This window comes from Macrosteles quadrilineatus, unplaced genomic scaffold, assembly GCF_028750875.1.
Source record: "Macrosteles quadrilineatus isolate MER2022 unplaced genomic scaffold, UCM_ALF_1.0 Scaffold_8__2_contigs__length_117827958, whole genome shotgun sequence".
NCBI lineage: Eukaryota > Metazoa > Arthropoda > Insecta > Hemiptera > Cicadellidae > Macrosteles > Macrosteles quadrilineatus.
Window position 1 is genome coordinate 62,955,857 of NW_026542601.1, and position 22,887 is coordinate 62,978,743.

The window sequence follows — 22,887 nt, forward strand, 5'->3', positions numbered from 1 at the left end:
TTTGGAACCCATTATTGGTTTTGAATTTTCATTCAGGAATCCAAAGCAATAAAATTTATCTTTGGAAACAAATTTAGAGCTTTTTTTAAACTGAGTTTGTGGAGCTATTTTAATATGTAGTTATAAGAAGTTGTTTTATTTTATAGTTAGTTTTACCATTAACTATTGGGACACTCCCAGTCATGAGAGAGACCCATGAAATTCTTTTATTGCAAAAAAAGTTGTACGAACAATCTGTGGGGCTGGCCCTGTGGATAGCTGTCGACTTCTTTTTATTAACCTTAAAATTATGACTGTAGTAAATTTGTATATTTTTTTACATCCTCCTCTGCACTAAAGCTAAATTACATCAATTCACTTGAAGGGAGAGTACACACTCTTACAATACAAGAGGCAAATCCAATCTAGAAATTCTTGCCCATGGATTGGCCAAAACACATAACAGCCATGAAATAAATTGCATAAGGTCTGGCAGCAAAACTGGTTTCTTTTAATAGGTTTGAGTCTAAAATGTCTGAGTGTCTCATCAAAAATCCATACTATTGTGTAACAGAGTATTAACTTTCTGATGTTGATATTCATTGATTTTTCATTTAGAACCCACTACTGTATTTTTTATAGTTTTAGTTTTTATTTCTATTGACTATATCCCTTGTGAAAGGTCAATGACAATAAAGCTTTTGATTCTCGATTCTTGGCTAAACACAGATTGACTATTCTGTGTATATTCAATGGTTTTACCATAGATAAAACACACTCACTTAGCAGATTTCTCATCCTTATGGAACAGCTGAAGCCAATTTTATTGTTAGTTCTGTCCTGTAAGTACTTTAAAGGTTGTGTTTTGTTAACAATTTGTTTCTTGTTATTTCAGTCCTTTGACCAAATAAACCCCCCCCCCCCACAGTAAACCTGCAGACTAAGCGAATTTGTGAAATGTTTATAGAGTTTAATATAAGTGCATTTTCCAAATTTGACCAAAATATGATCATAAACAGGCAAACTTCAACAGTTTTTTAGTTTTTTTATTCTCCATAAGAAATTTAAAATTGCAATTTTTTTGGAAATTTCTCTGTAACCATTAGGCGCATAGTGACACTTCAACGTACTAAATTATTTGTTTTTTAAGTTATACAAAATGGTTTAAAAAAGATGGCAAAATTTTATGTTTTTAGGGAGAAAAATGGGGGAAACCCATTTTTACCATATAAAACCCCCATAAACCCTAAAGTTCCTATAGTCCGATCATGAGGTTCACGAACTCCTTAAAATAAAATGTAGTGTAGGTTTACACATTTGTACCAAATTTCATCAAAATCAAATCCTCAAGTATCGTGCTAACGGACACATATCTATATCTATAAAAGAGGAACTATGTATGTATATACATTATGGAATCCAAAACCGCTCGACAGATTGTGATGAAACTGTCAGCATCTTCCAAGGATGGTTTGTGTAAAGTTTCGTGCAGATCCGTCAAAAGGGCTCCGCACCAGAGGGTTTTATAAGTGGGCCAATATCATACTTTTTGAACTACAATGTTTACAAATAAATCTATAAAAGAGGAAGTTTGTATATTTATATATATACTAGCAGAGTACCCGTCCTTCGTACGGGGTTGGAAAATAAGTATGCAGTTATACTCGACCTTTGCGTTTGCAATGTGAGAAGACACGGTTTGAGAAAATTGGCTTCCTCAAATTTATGGTATGCTATTGTTACACTTAGCCATATTGTTCTACCAATTCACCTACACAATAGAGAAAGATAGATTATTAAAAATTCACAATAATCACAAATTATTCATGAAATTAAAAAAATAAACGTAACTGTAATAAAAATCCTACTCTCATTGCGTATCACAGTTTTTTGTTGCTGAAAAAAATAATAGTGCTGCACCCTGTTGGTAAATCTTATAAGTTTTTAATGCTTTTGCATAGGCCTATAATAGAACCAACTCTTTTAGTTGACACAGCTGGCTAAATTTTTTAATTCCCTTTAAAAATACTATTACTCATAAGGTTAACATGGGCAACTGCAGAGCCACTGGGGCAGAGCCCGAAAGGATTTTTGAGATAAGAATTTGCCTATTTGTTAATCGGGAATGTGAGCTATCATCATGCCAAATTTCAGCCCAATCCGACCAGTATTTTCCGTGTTTACTTGTCACAAACATACACACATACATACATCCAAACTTCCTCATTTATAATATTAGTAGGATTTGAACGTTATGGTCTCCAAAACCGCTCAACAGATTGTAATGAAACTTCCCGTCATTATTAAGCATTATTCGAGGATGGTTTGTGTGAAGTTTGGTGAGATCCGTCAAAAGGGCTTCACCCCCATGGCTCTGAAGTTACCCATGTTAACCTTATAAGTACTTATATTTAAATGGAATTAAAGAATCTTAACAGCTGGTTCAACTAAACAATTTGATTCTGTGATGTTCAATAGCATTAAAAAGTTAATAGGCTTACCAACAAGGTGCAGGACTATTATTTTTTTTTTATTTACGACAACAGCTAATTTGTAATTAAAAGCCTAGCGAACAAACTTTAACCTGGAGGCGAGTTAGCGTAGCAAACGAGCTAAACTTGAAGGCAAGTGAGCGCAGCGAACGAGCTCCAACCTAAAGGTGAGTAAGCGTAGCAAACGAACTTCAACCAGGTCGTGATTGAGCCATGCGAACGAGCTAATCTTGAAAATGAACGAGAATTTGACATAAAACCACATTAGGACAGGACGACGCCTGTCGGGCCAACTAGTATAATATAAAAGCAGATGTTTACTTTCACAAAAACTGTTTTGTAGGTTTGAATAATCACAACATTCTGTATTAGTCATGATTTGAAATAGTACCAAAATGTTTCTCCAGAGTGCAGCACAGAAAACTATTTTACTTTTGAATAAGTCCAAAAATATTAAACCCCAATTGCAGCACACCTACGCACTATAAACGTTTAAATTCTCTTGAATAAGTCCAAAAATATTAAACCCCAATTGCAGCACACCTACGCACTCATAAACGTTTAAATTCTCTAACGTTAAATATGTAAACATAAAAACCTTTAATTTGACATAAAACCACATTAGGACAGGACGACGCCTGTCGGGCCAACTAGTATAATATAAAAGCAGATGTTTACTTTCACAAAAACTGTTTTGTAGGTTTGAATAATCACAACATTCTGTATTAGTCATGATTTGAAATAGTACCAAAATGTTTCTCCAGAGTGCAGCACAGAAAACTATTTTACTTTTGAATAAGTCCAAAAATATTAAACCCCAATTGCAGCACTATAACGTTTAAATTCTTTAACGTTAAATATGTAAACATAAAAACCTTTATCAAAGTACTAGCAGAGTACCCGTCCTTCGTACGGGGTTGGCATATAAGTATAAATGCTTATTGTAGTTATGGGAGAGGACACGGTTTAAGAAAATTTTGTCTTTTAATTTATACGGTATCCTATAGTATCCTACAGTATCTACCATAGCCCTAATTTTCTACCACTGCACCTAAACCATGAAAAAAAGTTAAGTTCTCATTGTGTACCACAACTTTTTGTTGCTAGTTGGTTAAAATTAGCGTTAGTATTTTTCGCGTTTACTTGTCACAAACATCCATCCATCCATCCATACATCCAAACTTTCTTACTTATAATATTAGTAGGATAAGTAAACTGTTGTAATATTGCTTGTTTATGGATCAATTTTTATCAAACTTGGCAAATGTATTTATTTCATAGTAAGCTAATGATATGTTCCTTAAAATCACACTTCGTTGCCCTCCCTGTAGGCAGCAAAAACCTAGGTACTCGTTAAACCTAATGTTATCGTTGGTGCAATTAGTAGCGCCATTTGAACAGCTACTGCAAATCAGCGCTACTATTCTATTTGCTAGCAGCTATACCCGGGCCTTGCATCGGGGTCAGTATGCAAAAGAGACAATGTTGGTTCTTAGAAACATGCCAAATGGTTTTCCAAATGCCAAATTTAGAAACAAAATTTAACTGTACTACTTAACTTGATAATAGTACGTTTTTGTTAAATCTTACTGTGATTACTTATTTATGCTACCTACCATACAAAACCAAAGATAGATTTTAAGGTATAATAAAAGAATGTATTTCATGGTTTGCACTGTAAACGAAAAACTATCACAATAAACCTCATAAAACTCAGAATAAGAGCCTAGATTGATAGGGCAATGATTATAGAATCTTAATTATTTCCTATATCCATGAACAATTTTTTTACAACGAATTATTCCCTCTAAAATATTATTACAGCATTTCACAAATATTAGAACAGACTCAGTATAATAGATCATAAACATAAACAAATGAAGTAACTGAAAGATTCATATATTATACTAATGAAATTCAAATTATATTAACATATGGTTTGACAGCTCCATTTAAGTAATGTCAAATAATGTTTACATTCGGGCTAGTGACATCATTATTTTTAATTTATAATCCTTACCCTCTCTGTTCTAATATTCGTGCAGTATTTAATATGTTTGAACCAGCTGTGTGGAAATATGAAATCAACATTCATTTGACAGTTAGTTCTGCTTGTTTACATTTTTAAACTTTGTAGGTTTGTTCTTTGTTACCATGGATACCATCAATCAATATTTACTTTTAAATCTCTCACCTCAAATTTTTGAAAGCCCACGGGGCAGAGCCCTAGGACAATATCGAAGCGGGAATAGTTCTATATGTATCCTCGGAGCTGTAGCTTCATTTGTGTGCAATTTGAGCCCAGTCGGTTCAGTAGTTTTTGAGATTACCTCATACAAACACACACACACACACAGACACCACCTCTTCTTTATAATAGTACTAGCAGAGTACCCGTCCTTCGTACGGGGTTGGCATATAAGTATCAAATGCTTATAGCAGTTATGAGTGAGGACATGGTTTAAGAAATTTCGGTTCTTTTTGAAGTTCGTTCGCTACGCTCACTCACCTTTAGGTTGGAGCTCGTTCGCTGCGCTCACTTTCCTTCAGGTTAGCTCGTTCGCTACGCTCACTTGCCTTCAGGTTAGCTCGTTCGCTACGCTCACTCGCCTCCAGGTTGAAGTTCGTTCGCTACGCTCACTCACCTTTTGCTGTTGTCATAAATGTAAAAGAAATAATAGTGCTAGTGCTGCACCCTGTTGGTAATCCTTGTAACTTTTAATGCTATTGAACATCATAGAACATAACCAACTTGTTTAATTGAAACAGCTGTTAAGATTCATTAATTCCATTTCTCAAAAGGTTAACATGGGAAACTCCAGAGCCACTGGGGCGGAGCCCCGAAGGATTTTTTGGGATAAAAATATGCCTATATGTTAATCAGGAATGTGAGCTATCATCATGCCAAATTTCAGCCCGATCCGACCAGTAGTTTTTGAGATTAGCTCATACAAACACACACACAGACACCACCTCTTCTTTATAATAGTATAGATAGATTATAAACAATAAAAGATATGGCATGCCTTAATTTTTTTGTCTTTTGTTCTATACCCACACAATCTAACATAAATTATTAAGTGAATAATAATCGTGCGTGCTATCTCGGGTATTCAAATGCCTCTCAATTTGTCACTAACCCACCACATTACTGTCATTAAAAGAAGGAACTCCAATAATACTAATGCGAAACTTAAATCCACCGAAGCTGTGCAATGTTACCAGACTGACGATTAAAAAAATTACACCAAAATTTATTGAAGCAAAAATTATCAGGGGTAAGTTTAAAGGAGAAATAGTCTTAATCCCAAGAATACTGATGATTTCATCCGAATTACCCTCTGAATTTAAGCAAGTACAATTTCCTTTGTGTCTAGCTTTCGCAATGACCTATATACTGTAAGGCACTAGGGCAACTCCTGACTATCGTCGGTTTAAATTTAGAAAATGCATGCTTTTCACACGGACAGCTGTATGTTGCGTGCTCACGTGGTGGTATTTACGCCCGAAAACTTATAAATCTATACACCTAATGAAAAAACAAAAAAAATTTTATAAAATTATTTATACTATAATATTATATAAATAATCAAAATGTGCTATAAAATCTTTAAAACCCATAAGAATAAAATGTTTGCCAAGATCACTTGAACCACAAGCTGAAAGAAGAGGTTCCTATTTCTATAGAAGAGTACTAGTTTGTTAAATAAAGCTCAGACTAAAACCCAATTTAATAATTACATAGATGGAGGTATGTTTTCATCATCAATGTTAATTACAAAATATGTCACCATTCAACTAATCCATTATTTATTAACTTTTTTGTTGCAACTTGTGTTTTGAGCTAGTAAGTTTGTATGTTACCCTGTACATACAATACTAGGGAAATTTGTAGAAGAGGTTTACAACACAAAAAGACAATGAAAGGGGCAATATTGTAAAGAAGTTTATTTGGGCTACCTAGCTACTTAATATATTGCAAAAGGATTATAGAAAATGTAACAATCAGAGACATTTATATTTTCCTAATTATATCATAAATACAATACAGCACCATGGAATAGTTTTTTAATTTAATTTTTGTATACAGGGTGTTTATGAAGGGTGTCACAAACAGGGGCTGATAGTTCTTATCAATCTAAACAAAAAGGTCCATATAAACATAGGTTGAAAACAAATTTGTTTAGCCGCTAGCCGCCATTTTGTATTTTTTACAAAACAATTTATACCTCAAGAATCATTCAAGCTACAAAAATCAAACTTTGCACATGTAATACCCAGTTACTTCGATCTGGGCATTGGCACCAAGAAACACATTTTTACTTACGGTATAAGTTCTATTTCAAAGATTAGTTCTAGACCTGTGATATAACCAGGAAAAAAAATCTATTATCGCCATAATATGCATATAATCTTTGGAAAATTTAACAAGGGCCTTACGGAATGAAATTCCGCCAGTACGGTTACTTTATGATCATAAATAGTTGAATATGGTTTATGTTACCTTGCCTAAAATGATCCTGTGTAGTTGTAAAACACAACAGCTGTTTCGTGCTACAATGAGCACATCTTCAAAGTGAAGAAACACAAAATCAACTCATTTAGCCCGCGGTTGAGCACATCAAAAAACACATACAGTACATGAAGTTCACACAAAAACACTATTACAAACACTTGGCCAAGTGCCGCGAACACGCGACGCGGCGCCGGTAATGTGTAGGTCATGACTGGCGCGTGGTCACGGTGGTATCGGAGACATTCACTTCCCTCCCCATCACCTGTTGTTTATCAGGACCCTTGTGCTGATTGGTCGATCAATTTGAATGACAGCTGCTCATTCAAGATATGGTCAGGATGTTCTCTAGCTGCTCTATAGATTTCAAATTCTTCTATTGTATCCATGCGCCTCTTGTTGTTGCAAAAATGCATGACTTCCAAATTTGTTTCTATGTCAGTGTAGTTATAGTTGTGGTTAATGAGATGGTTGACGAGGGTGGATTTGTTGTTTCTTGTTGGTAAGTGTTCTTTAAATCTGGTTTTAAATGAACAAGCAGTTTGTCCGATATAAAAATGTGGGCAGTTGTCACATTTGATTTTATAAATTCCTGTGCCACGAAATACGGGTGTGTTCACTTTACTACGGGGATTGTTCTTGGTCTGTTGTAGGATGTTGGAAAGTTTATTGGAAGTTTTGTAGGCTATCGTAATATTATTTCGGGACATCTGTTTAGTTAGGGTAGTATTTAGGACTGTGCCAAATTCAGAGCTGACATATTGTTTGTTATCGGTTGCGTTGCTTTGTCTAGTCTTGTTGTTGTGTGTGCTTCCTTATCAATTTGTCAATTAACGAGCTGTTGTAACCATTGGCTACTGCTATGTGTTTTAAGGTGTCGACTTCATTTCTATAGTTTTCATTACTCAACGGTATGGATAATAGTCTGTGAACGTAACTGTTGAAAGCTGCTGTTTTGTGGTTATGAGGGTGGTGTGAGGATGAATGGATTGTCTGATCCGTCGTTGTTGGCTTCCTGTAAATATCAAAATTAATTCCTTTATCTGTTCTGGTTATTAATACATCTAAGAAATTTATAGATTTATTGTTCTCAGTTTCTATAAAAATTCAGACCATAAAAATTCATTCTCTATGTGGTTCATAAACAATTCTGATAAAATACTCGACAGAGGGCAGCCCATGGTTAGTCCTTCGTTCTGTTTGTAAAATTGGCCATTGAATGTGAAGTAATTTTGATTTAAGATGCATTCTGTTAATTTGATTAGTTCTCTTTTAGCAACTGTCGACAAAGAAGAATTTTTATGTAAGTTAGTTTCTAGGATGTGGATTGTTTCTCTAACAGGCACGTTGGAGTATAAATTAACGATATCGAAGGATGCGAGCATGTATGATCCTTTTAATTCAATGTTTGTTAATTTGTTAACTAAGTCTACAGTGTTTTTTACCCTATAATCATTTTCAAGAACTATTTCTCTCCTGATTATTTTATCTATTTTTTGCGAGATCTTGTATGCAGGGGATGTCCTAAAATTGACAAGGGGCCTTATTGGTACATTAGGTTTATGAATCTTTGGTAATCCTCTTAAGACATCCTTCAACAGACCAAGAACAATCCCCTAGTAAAGTGAATGGCACAGGAATTTATAAAATCAAATGTGACCACGTTTTTATATCTGGCAAACTGCTCGTTCATTTAAAACCAGATTTAAAGAACACTTACCAAAAAGAAACAACAAATCCACCTTCGCCGACCATCTCATTAACCACAACCATAACTACACTGACATAGAAACAAATTTGGAAGTCATGCATTTTTGCAACAACAAGAGGCGCATGGATACAATAGAAGAATTTGAAATCTATAGAGCAGCTAGAGAACATCCTGACCATATCTTGAATGAGCAGCTGTCATTCAAATTAAATATTATTTATAACACCGATACCACCGTGACCACGCGCCAGTCATGACCTACACATTACCGGTGCTGCGTCGTGTGTTTGCGGTACTTGGCCAAGTATTTGTAATATGTTTTTGTGTGAACTTCATGTACTTTATGTGTTTTTTGACGCGCTCAACCGTGGGCTAAATGAGTTGATTTTGTGTTTCTTCACTTTGAAGATGTGCTCATTGTAGCACGAAACAGCTGTCGTGTTTTACAACTACACAGGATCATTTTAGGAAAGGTAACATAAACCATATTCTGCTAATTTTAATGATCCAGGGGCTATCCATCAAGAAATTGTAAATAGTTGCATAAGTAAATATGTGGACGTTACATACATATCCTTTGTATCGGTATTTTTCCTGTGTTTGCTTTTTCTGGTTTGCTAATGTCATCTGGTGAACCCACAGTTCAGGTTGAACCCGACCTTGAACCTAAACCAATCGCACTTTCTTAATCTTGGCCAGATTTTGCAGTTCAGGCAGAAATAATCCTGCATGGATCCATACGAATAACAGATGTAACTTTTTAAAGGCTTGCGTGCTTTGAGAGAATTGCACAAATAGTTATCACCATACCTTATGAGGTTTGTTTTCTAAAATTTTGTACATTTAACATAATTATGAAAAGCATTGTTTTCAAGCAAGTGTTCTACATTCCACTATCTCAAAACATTGCCAGAAGTAATTGTTTGTACGTTTCTGTTGTTTATTGCTCATCTTCATTTTCTACAAATAATATCAGGCAGTTTTTGAGAATGCATTGTGAAATTTTCTTTCATTAATATGACACTCTTATGTGAACTAGGAATTTTTTTGTAAAATGAAAACGCAAAAAATACTTTATCCTTCTTGGGCAATAATATAGACAAAGTCTTTGCCAACACAACAATCAATAGAACAAGTGTGTTGCCAACACGATGATATCATAAAAAATATTTCAAAGTAAATAATAAGAAAGCATGTTCATAATAGCATATCTAGATAAAACTATTGATTTGAGAATACATTTTTATGTAAAACTGCAGAATCATGTAGTTGTTTTAATTCCCAACAACATAAGATAAATGTTATTTGTTATAACCTTATTTAGCTATGTAAATCAAATCTGTAAATACTCTAACTATTCATTCGATCAGCGGTCGTTTCCAGATTACAACTTAAATCAAAAGTCGAGCAACACAAAACAACTAAATTTGACTTAAGACTTTCTCTGTATTATTTGATCAGTATTCATCATCTGAATTTTTTTCTTTTGTACTGTGTTTAGGTTGTGGCTTGATTTTGATTTTAAAATATGCTATGATTCTTTGTTTTGTTTACATTTACCTTGTTATTTTGTAACCATCATGGCAACCCTTAAGGCCAATGTTAAAATTTAAAAACTTTGAGTTCCTTTTAAATCTTTATATATAGGCATTATCAAAAATTGAAATTGTTTTTGTCTAAACCTTCCAAACATTTGACAACACAACCTTGGTAAGTTTGGCTTAAATATGTTTAGCCGTTATTTAGTTAATGTGTTAGAAAGTTTACATTGAAGTCGGTCCCCTTTGATTATAAAATCAAACTGTAGCGCATACATTTTTGAATCCACCATAAAATAAAAGAGAAAAATTTTGTCAACATCAGCAAACATATTACCAGCATGAGACATAATAAAACAAAAACAATAAAAAAATATTAAGACAAAATAAAAACAGGCTTCAGATTTTAAAGTAAGTTTAGAATTCTACTTGAACTATATAAACAAAATTACACCCATGTGTATTTTAAGGCAAATGGTACTTTTAACGATTGAATGAATTACATGAAAGCCTTGTTATTGACTTAAACCAGCTGGTACATTATCCAGACTCATTTTTGCACATTGGTCAGGAACAGCTAGTTCTAGTTTTGAAACATCATAAGCTACTGAACTTTTGTAAATAATATGTTAAAATTTTAACAAAATTGGTGCTTAGCATTTGAGTACCTTGGAGTGAACAGTTATCACAGCTGTTGAAAGTCTAGATAGCACCATGTTGATTAGAAACAATATTGTTACTTATCGGGGGAAACTCTCTATCAAGAAATAGGAAGACTGTTTACCATAAGCATCAGCACAAGTTCTGTTGTATACAAAACGGTATCCCAAATAATATATTCCTTTAGTATACAAAAAAGTATGTTATGCAGTCAAAACACTCATATGATTTAGACACTAAACATCACACCATTACATAGTAATTACTTAGTTATGATTTAAGTATAAATTAATCAAAGATCTAAATAGATCCACCAATAACGCAACTGGGGTTTTAAAATAACATTCTGATATTATTTTCCATGACTATAAAATAAATACAAAATCAGTCAACACACAAAGTGTAAGATCCTAAAAACAGACTTTTACAATTAAAATACATTTACAATATCAACATACTTACATGCACCGCTCAAGTTAGAAAAAATGTAGATCGCGCTTGATTCCTGTAGAAAGGAGTCGCCTTAGTATTAGGAACATAATACACGTATAATCTAACTTACAATCTAAATAATTAATATCACAATGAAAATACATTTTGTTACATCGGCAGTTTCAGCTTCCAATTTAAAATAATTTGTAAAACCACTACTTTGGTTCTATACTCGTAATTCAAAAATATTTTGATATTCCAGATAAAAAAGTTAGTTATGTGTTTCATATTTCATTTGTATTGACGTTTTGACGTATTTAGCGACACATACAAACAACTTGACAGCTAACTAATCTGTGATTATCCACATTAATTCTTAATATATTACATGCTTGCTAGCTGACTGTATAAAATCGTCAAAGATACAATCTTGTACTTGGTTCAGGTGACAGTAAGTATACAAAATGTGTACTTACAGCCAACAATGAAACGTTTGAATGCTTGTCACCAGAAAGTTATTTGTGACAATATAATTTAAAAAATAATGTTGGGCAAGATCTTACACTTTTTAAAAATGGTATGATTAATTAAAAGTGAATTTTTTCTTCTCGTAACACCCTAAGGGTTAAACAAATTTTTTAATTATTGGATTCAGTATAAAAGAAAGTGGAAAGTGTAACGATCAATTGTTGTTTCAAACATTCTATTCATACTCCAAAATCTGTTTGTGGTAGAAGAGTAGATAGCTGAAACAAAACAAATAAAATTCCAATATCAATGTTGCATATATGGTGGGGTTAACTAGTTTTATACATAAGTTGAAAGGGTTAGAAATTACAATAACAGATCTTTAACTCATACTTATGGATATTTTATTGGCTATTTATTCCAACTAATAACACCTTCTTGCCTAAACTCAAGTAGTATATATATTGCAAATATTTACGTTAATACTGGTTGTTAATACTTTGCTTAAGGCTAAGAATGCCAAGAAGAATAATGCTACCGCTCATAATTGATTATAGAAACGCAATTCTACAGCTTGAGTTAGTTAGACCAAACATTCTTTTTCTCTATTTTCACCATAAATGTTCTTCTCAATAATTATTATTCTCTCATTTATAATATTTCTACATGCAATTTGACACAGGCCAACTACTACCAATCTCCCACAAGAGATATGCAGATGCAGATACTACCAACTGAAATATCATTTTCAGTAACTAGTAATACATTTCCTACATTTGATAAAATGACTCACCCTTCACTGTCCAATACTTGACTGATGTGAGCTCTGGTGATCATGTGATCATCACACTTGTACCTGGAACATAGGTAAATTACCTTTAAAACACGTTGACACGTTGTACAGTTGAACACGTTGAACAGTAAACACGTTGACGAGGGTCATTTTACAGCCTGAGGCTTGCCAGGGCGAGTGCCGGCCAGGTATCAGTGACCGGTTCTACGTTGCGGTGGGTATGGGGTGGAAAGATCGATCAGGGACGGTGAGCATTGTTTGTTTTATGAATAAAATAAAACTGTTATATCCTAACCTAACCTTGCCAATTATGAAAAAAATGTACCGGGTCTCCGTTACATCCTGCCCACTACACCCCCTTCCACTATTACCAATACCCTTACCCTGAATCACTCTTACGCTCTGGGGAGTCAAACGGCACTCGGGCCTATCTGACGGTTTTGACAGTTCATAATCCCCACGGCAAAGAATAGAACGGCACTTGCTCCGTTCCCACCTTTCACTGCCTTGGTAATAAAAAAAAAAAAAAAAATTGATTGCAAACACAGTTAAAGCGAAAAAGCAAACAAAAGACAAATATTAGATGTTTTACCAATTAAATTACAATAACTAGTAAATTACAGCACATCTATAGTCCACAATGTAGGAAACATTCCTAAAAGTTAGTTAATCCTAATGGTAGGACTATATTGACCAGATAAGCTAGCTGATCCTTATCCTTGATCATAATAATTCTTAAAGTTACTTAAAACAACAATAAGAGTAATTTTTAAAGAGGAAAAGCAACTTGGCTTTAAGAACTTGTTAACACGTTCATTGTGGTTGCGCGATGGCCGGTGGCTAATGTGCTGCAAAGTTGAGTGCGCGAAAACGTTTAAATTGAGTTTTTGATCCAAATGATAGAATATTGTAGCATGTACTGCTTTCCAGTTGTTGTTGACGTAATTTAAAAGAACCAAACAGATAGTAGCACTAAACAAAGCTGCTAGTAGGTCCTCAGTACTTCCCAAATGGGGGGGAAAAAGCAGGGGCGAAAAACCTGAATACTCAATTTAAAATACCGCAAAAAAGGTGTCGAGCACTATTTTGAGGTTAGTTCCTTCCACAATGCTACACTACAGTAATTCTATTCAATTTCACTAAATCCAAGACAAAACCCCACACTACACTAAATTTGGAACAGTGGAAACAAATTATTCCAGATTGAAGTATAAAACTGGCACAACAAGCGGCAAGCGAAACAACGTTCCCCGTGCGAGGCTGAGCTCACACTGGACTACTGGATCAATACTTTACACAGCTAACGGTGCCAAAGAAAGAGACCCAGGAAGTTAAAGATAAGATACACAAATAAGAAACACATTTAAACTGATATTTCTCCCCTTTCAGGGTCTTCTTCAGAGGTAGAATTACTTCAACTTCCCATTCTACCTCTGAAGAAGCCCTGAAAGGGGAGAAATATCAGTTTAATTTAAATGTGTTTCTTTTTTATTGTACCTTTAACTTCTTAGGACTCTTTCTTTAGGTGAGTTTGTTGTCCATCCTTCTAACAAATTAGTAAAACAACAATATTACTTAATCTATATACTTATTAGCTGTGTACCGCTGGGGGACTTGGCGGGGCGGAACGCTGCCGCGTTCCTTAATTTAATACGCAAGCACGATTTTTGTGACAATTACTCCTCCGAAACTACTGAACCGATTGACATGTTTTTGGTGTCATTGGAAAGAGCGTAACGTGAAGTTGTGCAGGAAACTTTCTTTTTAGGTAAATAATTAGAGAGTGAGGCCCTGGGGCCCTTTAAAGTTTCGTATTTCTCCATAAGATTAACATGGGAAACAAACATTGTTTTGAAACTCCAGCTGTTGTCAGAAATTAAATATTAAATAATTGGTCTCCATGGAAGCATGAGAAAATTCACAATGTTTACATTTGGTTTGACATTTTATTGTAAACAACCAGAACTGTCAAATGTCTATTTCACAAATTCCGACAGCTGATCCAAAAAAATGTATTTTCCTTCCACCATGTAAAACAACTATGTGGTAGGTTTATTTAATCTTAAACTTTATGATAGATTATTTATTATAAATCTATTTCAATGATTATGAAACAGATTTTTCCCGTTGCGAAGCAAAAATTAATAATGAGGAGAAGAACATATTTAAAACAGTCAATGTGTAAATTATCTATGTTGTATTAAAAATGTGTTTAGTTTTGGATGTTGGTTTGTGTTAAATGATATCGGTTATTAGTTATTGCATTTTTATTCTAAGGATTTGGCATATGAGTAAGCCTATGATAAATAACACCATTTCAGAGTTCTGCCAGTTTTTGCCTAACTCTATCCTGTAGAGTTTAAAGTAGCCTACACCTTATTGTCTACATATTGGCTAAACAACTTAGGTACGGTACTTTATAAAAGCTGATAGCCTTTTTACGTTGACTTAAATTGTAAGCTTACCTTTTCCCGTATATGGGCAGATTGATTGTTAAAAATTAACCCTTTAAACTGGAATAGGACTGTCATGTAAATTGTGAGTATTTCCTTTAGTTAATAATCTTTTAGTTGACTCTTTTAAAATCAACAGAAATTATGACTGTTATTAGTTTTTAAACAGGTTATTTGTTTATAAATAACTCCTGTACTTCTTTATAATAGCTCGAATTCGAGCAACATGTACACTAGTTGAAACTTAAATTCGTAAAACAACAATATTAATTAATTGAAACTAAATTTTGGTTTAAAAAAATTTTCCGAGTCATAAACACACTTTTTCCTAAGAGTATTACCAACAAATTGTGTTGAACAGATGTATCAAAACTTTACCATTTATAGTGAGACTAGCTGTACCTGCGGGCTTTGCCCCGTTTAACTTCATAAGTATTCGCATGGCTCAATCATTAATTCCTTTTAGATATGAAAAATCATAAGGTTAACATGGGAAACTCCAGAGCCACTGGGGCGGAGCCCGAAAGCCCGATGAGTCGGTGTACCGAATTTCAGCCTCCTAGGTAAATGGGAAGTGAGAGAATTAGTGATGAGTGAGTGAGTGAGTCAGTGAGGGCTTTGCCTTTATATCTATATATATAAAATCCAATGTATGTTTGTTTGTATGTATGTATGTATGTTTGTTTGTTTGTTTGTTTGTCCTTTATGGACTCCGAAACCGCTCGACAGATTGTAATGAAACTTTCAGGTATTATTAAGCATTATTCAAGGATGGTTTGTGTGCAGATCCCTCAAAAGGGCTCCGCCCCAGTGGCTCTGGAGTTTCCCATGTTAACCATATGAGTATTCATATTTAGATAAAATTAAAGAATCTTAACTGCTGGTTCAACTAAAGAATTTTATTCTGTGATGTTCATTAGCATTAGAAATTTAATAGGTTTACCTACAGGGTGCAGCACTATTATTTTTTTAAATTTATGACAACAGCTAATTTGCAACCAAAAGGTGAGTGAGTGAAGCGAACAAACTTCAACCTGGTGGTGAGTTAGCGTAGCGAACGAGCTAGCCTGAAGGCAAGTGAGTGCAGCGAACAAGCTCCAACCTAAAGGTGAGTGAGCGTAGCGAACGAACTTCAACCAGGACGTGATTGAGCCATGCGAACGAGCTCATCTTGAAAATGAACGAGCATTTGACATAAAACCACATTAGGACAGGACAAAGTCTGTCGGGCCAGCTGGTATTTAGATAATTCTTAAAATATGTAAGTAACATTGGTGAGGCAAAGTAAAATATCGGAGATGTAAGCAAAAGGTCATCTAGGTCTACAAAATGAATGACCACTTCTGTATTCTTAACCCTACACTGGCTCAGTAATACTATACATTCAACAATAGTTTAAAATGTGAAAGCGGGCTGATGTTTGAAACAGTTTGTATTGACAGTTGGTCATGAGCAACCTATCAGCGTAATCAAAATTGGATTTCTCCATTTTCTTATGACACATTTCCACAAAACAGGAAGATTAGTAATAAAGTAAAATAATCAACAGATTTGTAACAGACTGTACCAGTGTCTATGCTGTTGTCTGATGTATGCTGTGTAATGGCCTGTATCCAGTGATCCTTCATGATTAATCACCGCAAACAGAGAATACCTGAAAACGCATTCACTGTTAGTACTGTTTATTGATATACTATTTCATCAAAAATACCATGACCTGAAAACAAACTTTGATATATGGAGGAACTGACTAACCTAAATCCAACTGAACTTACTGAGGTCTTAAAATATTTTGCTAAACACTTTTGAGAAAACATTCATTTGAAACAGTTAGTATGGCACAAATTATTGTTATGCTACAGTCCAATTGTTGTTTAGTGGTACTGTGTTGACACACAGCCAAACATCAGAAATGTATGCAATTATACTTGCCTGAGCCATTAGGTCGGGCCAAAATCAGGTTACTTTGGAAAGTATTGATTTAAAAAGTATTAATTGATATCCTACAATTTTGGTTTGTAAAATATTTCCACTAAAACAACAATATTAAGCAATAATAAAGTATCTCCTGCACTTGTGGTAAAATTGGGAATTTTTCCTACAATTGTGGTGAAATCCCGAATATCTCCAGAAATTGTGGTGAAATCATAAACATCTCTTTGGGCAAGTATAACTCAGGCATTATTATTAACATCCCCTGCGATTGCGAGAAAAACGTGAACGTATTCTGCAGTCGCAACAAATTGTGAACATCTCCCGTGGTGGTTGCAAAATCGTGAATGCCTTCTGTGATCACTGAGAAATGGTGAACTTTTTACTGTTGTAGCAGCAAACTTGTGCTCAGGAAGATCTCTCAGTCATAGTCACAGTGAAATTATGAACATCTCCTGTGATTGAGTAAAATCTTAATTTCTTAAATGTCTCCTGTGGTTGTGAAATCATACATTCTTTATTTTGCAATCCTTGAAGATGCTTTCTGCTGTCATGATAATAATTAAAAATATACGCTCAGCCTGATTCAGCTCAAAAATCAAACTGCTCTCATACCGAGAAAAAAATTCTTTTTTAATTCTAAAATTATTACCGGTACTTCACCCGACCTTGGCCTGAAAATTATTCCCAGACTGAACCTGGACCTAGATTTCCCGGACAAATGACGGGGAACCCCTAACAACAACCTATAGGCCAACACAGTTCATTACCTGTAGTCCTCTAGGGTGGAAGGAATGTGGGAGACGTGTGTGTTGCGTTTGTGAGACATGAAGGGACTCATGTCAAGCTCCTGAGGAAACACCACCTCCGTTGATATCTTCTTGTGCAGTCTGTTGGAGTGCTCAAACCTCTGTAAAAAACAAATTAGAACTTCAAAAGTAGTGTTTTTTATACATAATTATAACAGAATTTAATTTTTGAGTTTTTTTGTTAATCTAACACCAGAATCACATTCTTGACTTTATAGACTACTGTTCCAGCCATTGCCACACCTATATAGCAATCAGTCCCGTCATAGTTGTCTCGGAGATATCATCATTGTCTCCTGGGTTCGCGGAATCATCGTGAACATCTCTCACAATTGTGGAGACATCATCATCCTCAGCCTTAATACTGACAATAATTTTTGCAATTGCTGAAACGTCATCATCATCACTCACGACGCAGCAAAATCGCCAACGGCCAGAGCGAATCACCCACCAAGAAAATCCCGTATCAAGTGCAATCCCATCCCAATAAATAAATAAATAAATAATAAAAATAAAAATGCCTTTATTTAGCAAGCGTTCCTCAGTACATACTGCTTTACAGGATAACTCTTGTCAATTTAATTACTAATACTAAATAAAACTAACAACAAAAAGTACATAATCTATTTACAAAATTTGAGGTCCTTTCTATACATTTCTTTTAGCTTATTGCTAAAGGCTGGAACACCCAGCAACTTAAGATCACAGGGGAGGTCATTATAAAACTTCGGCCCAAAGTATAGAAAGCCTCTCCTGCCAATCTCCAGCCTCACTCTCGGGAAGTGAAACAGCTTTTCCTGTCGAGTATTGCACCGAGACACCCGATCGCGGGAGACCAGTTTTTCCATCAGGTAAGCTGGTTCTTTTTTTACCAGTACCCGATGAGCCAGAGTGCAATGATCGGGAATACACGATCCCAAAAATGTTTGTTGGTTGAGGTAGAAAAGACCAATGTTAATAAAAATTCATCTTGATTCAACTTAAAATTTCAAAATGGCGGCCATTTTAATTTTTAAACTTAAATTACTCAAAAACTGCTAATTTTATGAAAAAATGTCAAGAACACTCTTTTATTTAGCATTTTTAATTCCCTATCAAACGATACCAAGTTCAAAAAGATCGAATGAGAAATAGCTGAAATATTACGATTTTTAGTTGTAAAATCCATTTTGAAATTTTAATTTGAATCAAGATGAATTTTTTTTTCTAACATTCTAACATAACATTTTCTACTTCAACCTACATACCAAGTTTTATAAAGATCAGTTAAAAAAATTCAAAAATAAAAATATTTATGTACAAAAAAATACAAAATGGCGGATATCTGGTTAACGAAGCGATTTTGGAAAAAAAATGTTATTCTTTATTTTCTCTTTATTTTTACCCATAGAACCATTTCCTGGAGTTTGGCTGTTTACTTACAGGTCAGCCTGTATAATTAAGTACTATTATTTTACATTTTTTTGCAAATTGGCTAATGTTTTATAAATACTCTGTCCTGAAAAAGCATTTGGCTCTAGCTTACTTGACCTTCTATTGTTCTGTTCTATACTGATTAATTTGCAGTACACAGTGTTTGGCAATTTTTTTGTTTGGGTAAATTGTCATTTTAATCGTTATGGTTTTTATATCTGAACCAAGGTTAATGACTTAACATATCATGATTGCATGATACTATACTTGGTTCTTCACAATATTTAAGTGGTTTTAGGGGAAGAAATCTATCCCCTCCACTTCACCATTACCTTTTAAAATAATAGCTCAACAGCTGATTCAGCAATCTATACTTATTTAATACGCAAGCAGGTTTTTTGACACAATTACTCCTCCGAAACTACTGAACCGATTGACATGTTTTTGGTGTCATTGGAAAGAGCGTAACGTGAAGTTGTGCAGGAAACTTTCTTTTTAGGGAAATAATTAGAGAGTGAGGCCCTGGAGCCCTTTAAAGTTTCGTATTTCTCCATAAGATTAACATGGGATTAACAAATATTGTTATGAAACTCCAGCTGATGTCAGAAATTAAAAGTGAGAAGAAGAGCATATGTCAATATTGTAAACAGTCAATAAGTCTGCTAATTTAACAGTTTGCTACAAACATTTACTTACTTGGTTGAAAAGAAATATTTAATACTGTATTTGAATTTAGGTTGGCGTAATTATTACAATATAAAAAAGCAAAAGAGCCTGGATAAATTGATATACTAAGAAGAAAACTGAATTAACACTGACTGTGCTGCATTTCTTAGTAATCATTGAAAGAGCCGATTTGCAAACTATGGAAACATAGGAAAGTCATAGAAACCCACCTACAGGCGTTATTTTAAAATGAGTGTTATTCATTTTAAAATAACGCCTGTAATACTTAGCAATTGCTCGAATTCGAGCAACAGGTACACTAGAATACATTAAATACAAAACCATGGTGGGGGAACTCATACCTTCTAAATATTGTGAAGAAAGTATAATTTGTTGTAATTTGGGTAATTTATACAGTATTGCACGTTTTTATGGGCAACAACATGTTAATGTCATATTGGAATAATCTTGGTGTTCAGTTATCCGTGATCCGTGTGGTCTTCCTCCCTCCCCATTACCCCATATAATCGTGGTCCTGATTCCCCCCCCCCCCCGTACCTGCCTTTCTTATTCCCCTACTCTTGACCTCACTTACAATGTCTGCACTACACTAACCTCACATGCTGATAGCCTAGTGACGCACCTTGAGGTGGAAGCAGGCGACCACAGGAAGTGTTTTTAACGTGAGCTGTTTAGTGCTCTCCTGGTAAGTATCACAATTGCTACACCATATCTTGGCTGTTGTGCCGAGATGCTCAGCCCGAGTGAATTGTTGCAGACATTCTAGCAGTGACAGCGAGGTGCCCACTCCACTGATAGCCAGGTCTAGTGAGATGTCCCAGAATGGGTCGATAGTTGTCGACACTCCACTACAACAAAAATGAGCTGGGGATTACGAGAAAAACTTTTGGTGCAGTATGGTTCCATAACCTTAGCATAATGTGGACAATGTGAACCAAAAGGGTGCAGAGTTTGAGAAATGCCAAGTGACTGGTTAGAAGGGCAAAGATCTTAAACTAAGACATTAAATTACGGAATATATATGTGAATTATTTAAGAAAATACATTGATGTTTTTATGGTTGTGGTCTGACTATTGAATGTGTGGGCTAATGACACTGAGTTAGGTAGCCTAGTTATCCACCAGGGAAACTTTCAGTATTGTAAATACACCACCATGCCTTTGTGTTTAAAGGGTTTTGTGTAACTTGCGTAAAAATTCTTTACAGGTTCACCAAGAAATCCGGGTTATCGGCTGCCGAGTTTGTAGGAGTTTACTGTGGCAAGGTTTAAAACCGTTTTAGTTCCAGTTATTTGGGCAGTATCTATATATTGTTAAATAGGGGAGGGAGGAGTTTGATATGTCATCATTTGGGTTTATTTTGAAATCTTCTCAGTCAAGCATGAGGGAGAATAAATACATGGAGGGAGGGGACTGTATGTCGTAGAATCTGAAAATATGTGGTTTTGGCGACATATAAAACTGAACGAGTCCACACAGACAACAAAAATTGTCGTTTAACGGAGAAGGTGGGATGTTTGTGTCTTACCTCGTAGTGCTGATCTGTTACATCACTAGGAGAGTCCAATTTATATTGGTATTAATTAACTTGATCCAATTTTCACTAATTCAAACAAAACTAAACATTGATATTCGGTCCTAGAGTAGGACTTCTTCAATGTAGATTTATGAGAAATGTTAGTTAAAAACGTGTCTTATTTATAGAACTCAAAATATCAACATACCTGCAAGCAGTACAGACAACATCCGATTGTAGCCCTCCTGTAAATATCTGGTCAATGATACAACTGCAATGGTGTGGTGTTTGGCACAATGTCTTTGCTGTGCAGTGCCTGTAAATGACAGTCTTATTTATTTAGGATTTTGTATCTATACGAGCTGCCATATCCGTGCTTCACAACAGAAGAGAACGTGGTAAAGAATATTGTTGTTCTTTAGATCTACTGGATAAAATAGTTACACATCTTATTATTAATTTTAGAATTAAAACTTAATTTAACCAATTAGTGAGTAAAATTATTTTCTTGACATTGAGATAATGGGTTTAACTTTCTCAGACAACCATTACGCAGTGACTAAGTGGAGCTGATGTGTTTAGTCAAGCCTAAATATTTTAGTTACCGGTAAGCTTCTTTACCTGTAGCTTACATACAATATAACTTACAAAGAAAACTGTGAGCATTATTCTACAAAACGTTTACTATTTACTACCTTTCTTTAATTATAGATAACCTTCTTAATAATAAATACCCCCGCCGCAGCAAACCTGCAGACTAAGTGAATTTCCATTTACCTGGCTGGATTTCTACTAAAATATTCCCTTAAAATTGTCAGATTTATTTTAGTACTTAGGTATGCTGGTACAGGGAAGATATTGAGGTGTGTTTTTTGTTGAAATGTTGATGCTTAGTATAAAATCAACAAAATTGTCAAATTTGATTAAAATACATCAATAAACAAACCAACTACAACAGTTTATTTATTCTCCATAAGATAACATGGGAATTTAAAATTTACAATTTTTTTAACTAGCCTACCTCCGTAACCACTAGGTATACAACAACGCTTCAATATACAAAATTATTTATCTTTTTAAGCTGTACATAATAGTTTGGAAATAAATTATGAAATTTTGTGTTTTTAGGGTCAAAAATGAGAAAAATCTATTTTTACCCCATTGAACCCCCCATAAACCCCCGTTTCCAAGGTCCGATTATGCAGGTTCACTAACTCGATCGAATAAACGTAGGTTAGCACGCTTGTACCAAATTTCATCAAAATCGGATCACTTTTGCCTGATTTATCGCGCTAACGGACACATATATAACATATACAGTAGACCCCCCTCTTAACCGACCCTAATGGGACCGAACCTAGTTCGGATAACTCAAATGGTCGGTTAAAACGGGCAATCCCTAAAAACATAACATAAATAATTGCTGTTCATTTGGAATTGTATAATCCATATTTTGAAGTCGTACTTGCACTATTTATAAAATAAACTACA

The 22,887-nt window shown here is 34.6% G+C and overlaps 1 protein-coding gene across 1 annotated transcript in view; it reads right to left on the bottom strand.

Moving 5' to 3' along the window:
• Nucleotides 1-10,634: 10,634 nt before the first annotated feature.
• LOC128999764 (ubiquitin carboxyl-terminal hydrolase 22-like) overlaps nt 10,635-22,887 on the bottom strand; it is a 53,831-nt gene continuing 41,578 nt past the window's right edge. Inside the window, exons 6-11 of the mRNA XM_054426429.1 lie at nt 21,605-21,712; nt 20,503-20,728; nt 17,742-17,881; nt 16,607-16,693; nt 12,587-12,649; nt 10,635-12,071 (exon numbers count right to left, since the gene is read on the bottom strand). Of these exons, the coding sequence (XP_054282404.1) occupies nt 12,029-12,071; nt 12,587-12,649; nt 16,607-16,693; nt 17,742-17,881; nt 20,503-20,728; nt 21,605-21,712 (667 nt within the window). The 3' untranslated portion in view covers nt 10,635-12,028. The remainder of the gene's footprint in view (nt 12,072-12,586; nt 12,650-16,606; nt 16,694-17,741; nt 17,882-20,502; nt 20,729-21,604; nt 21,713-22,887) is intronic.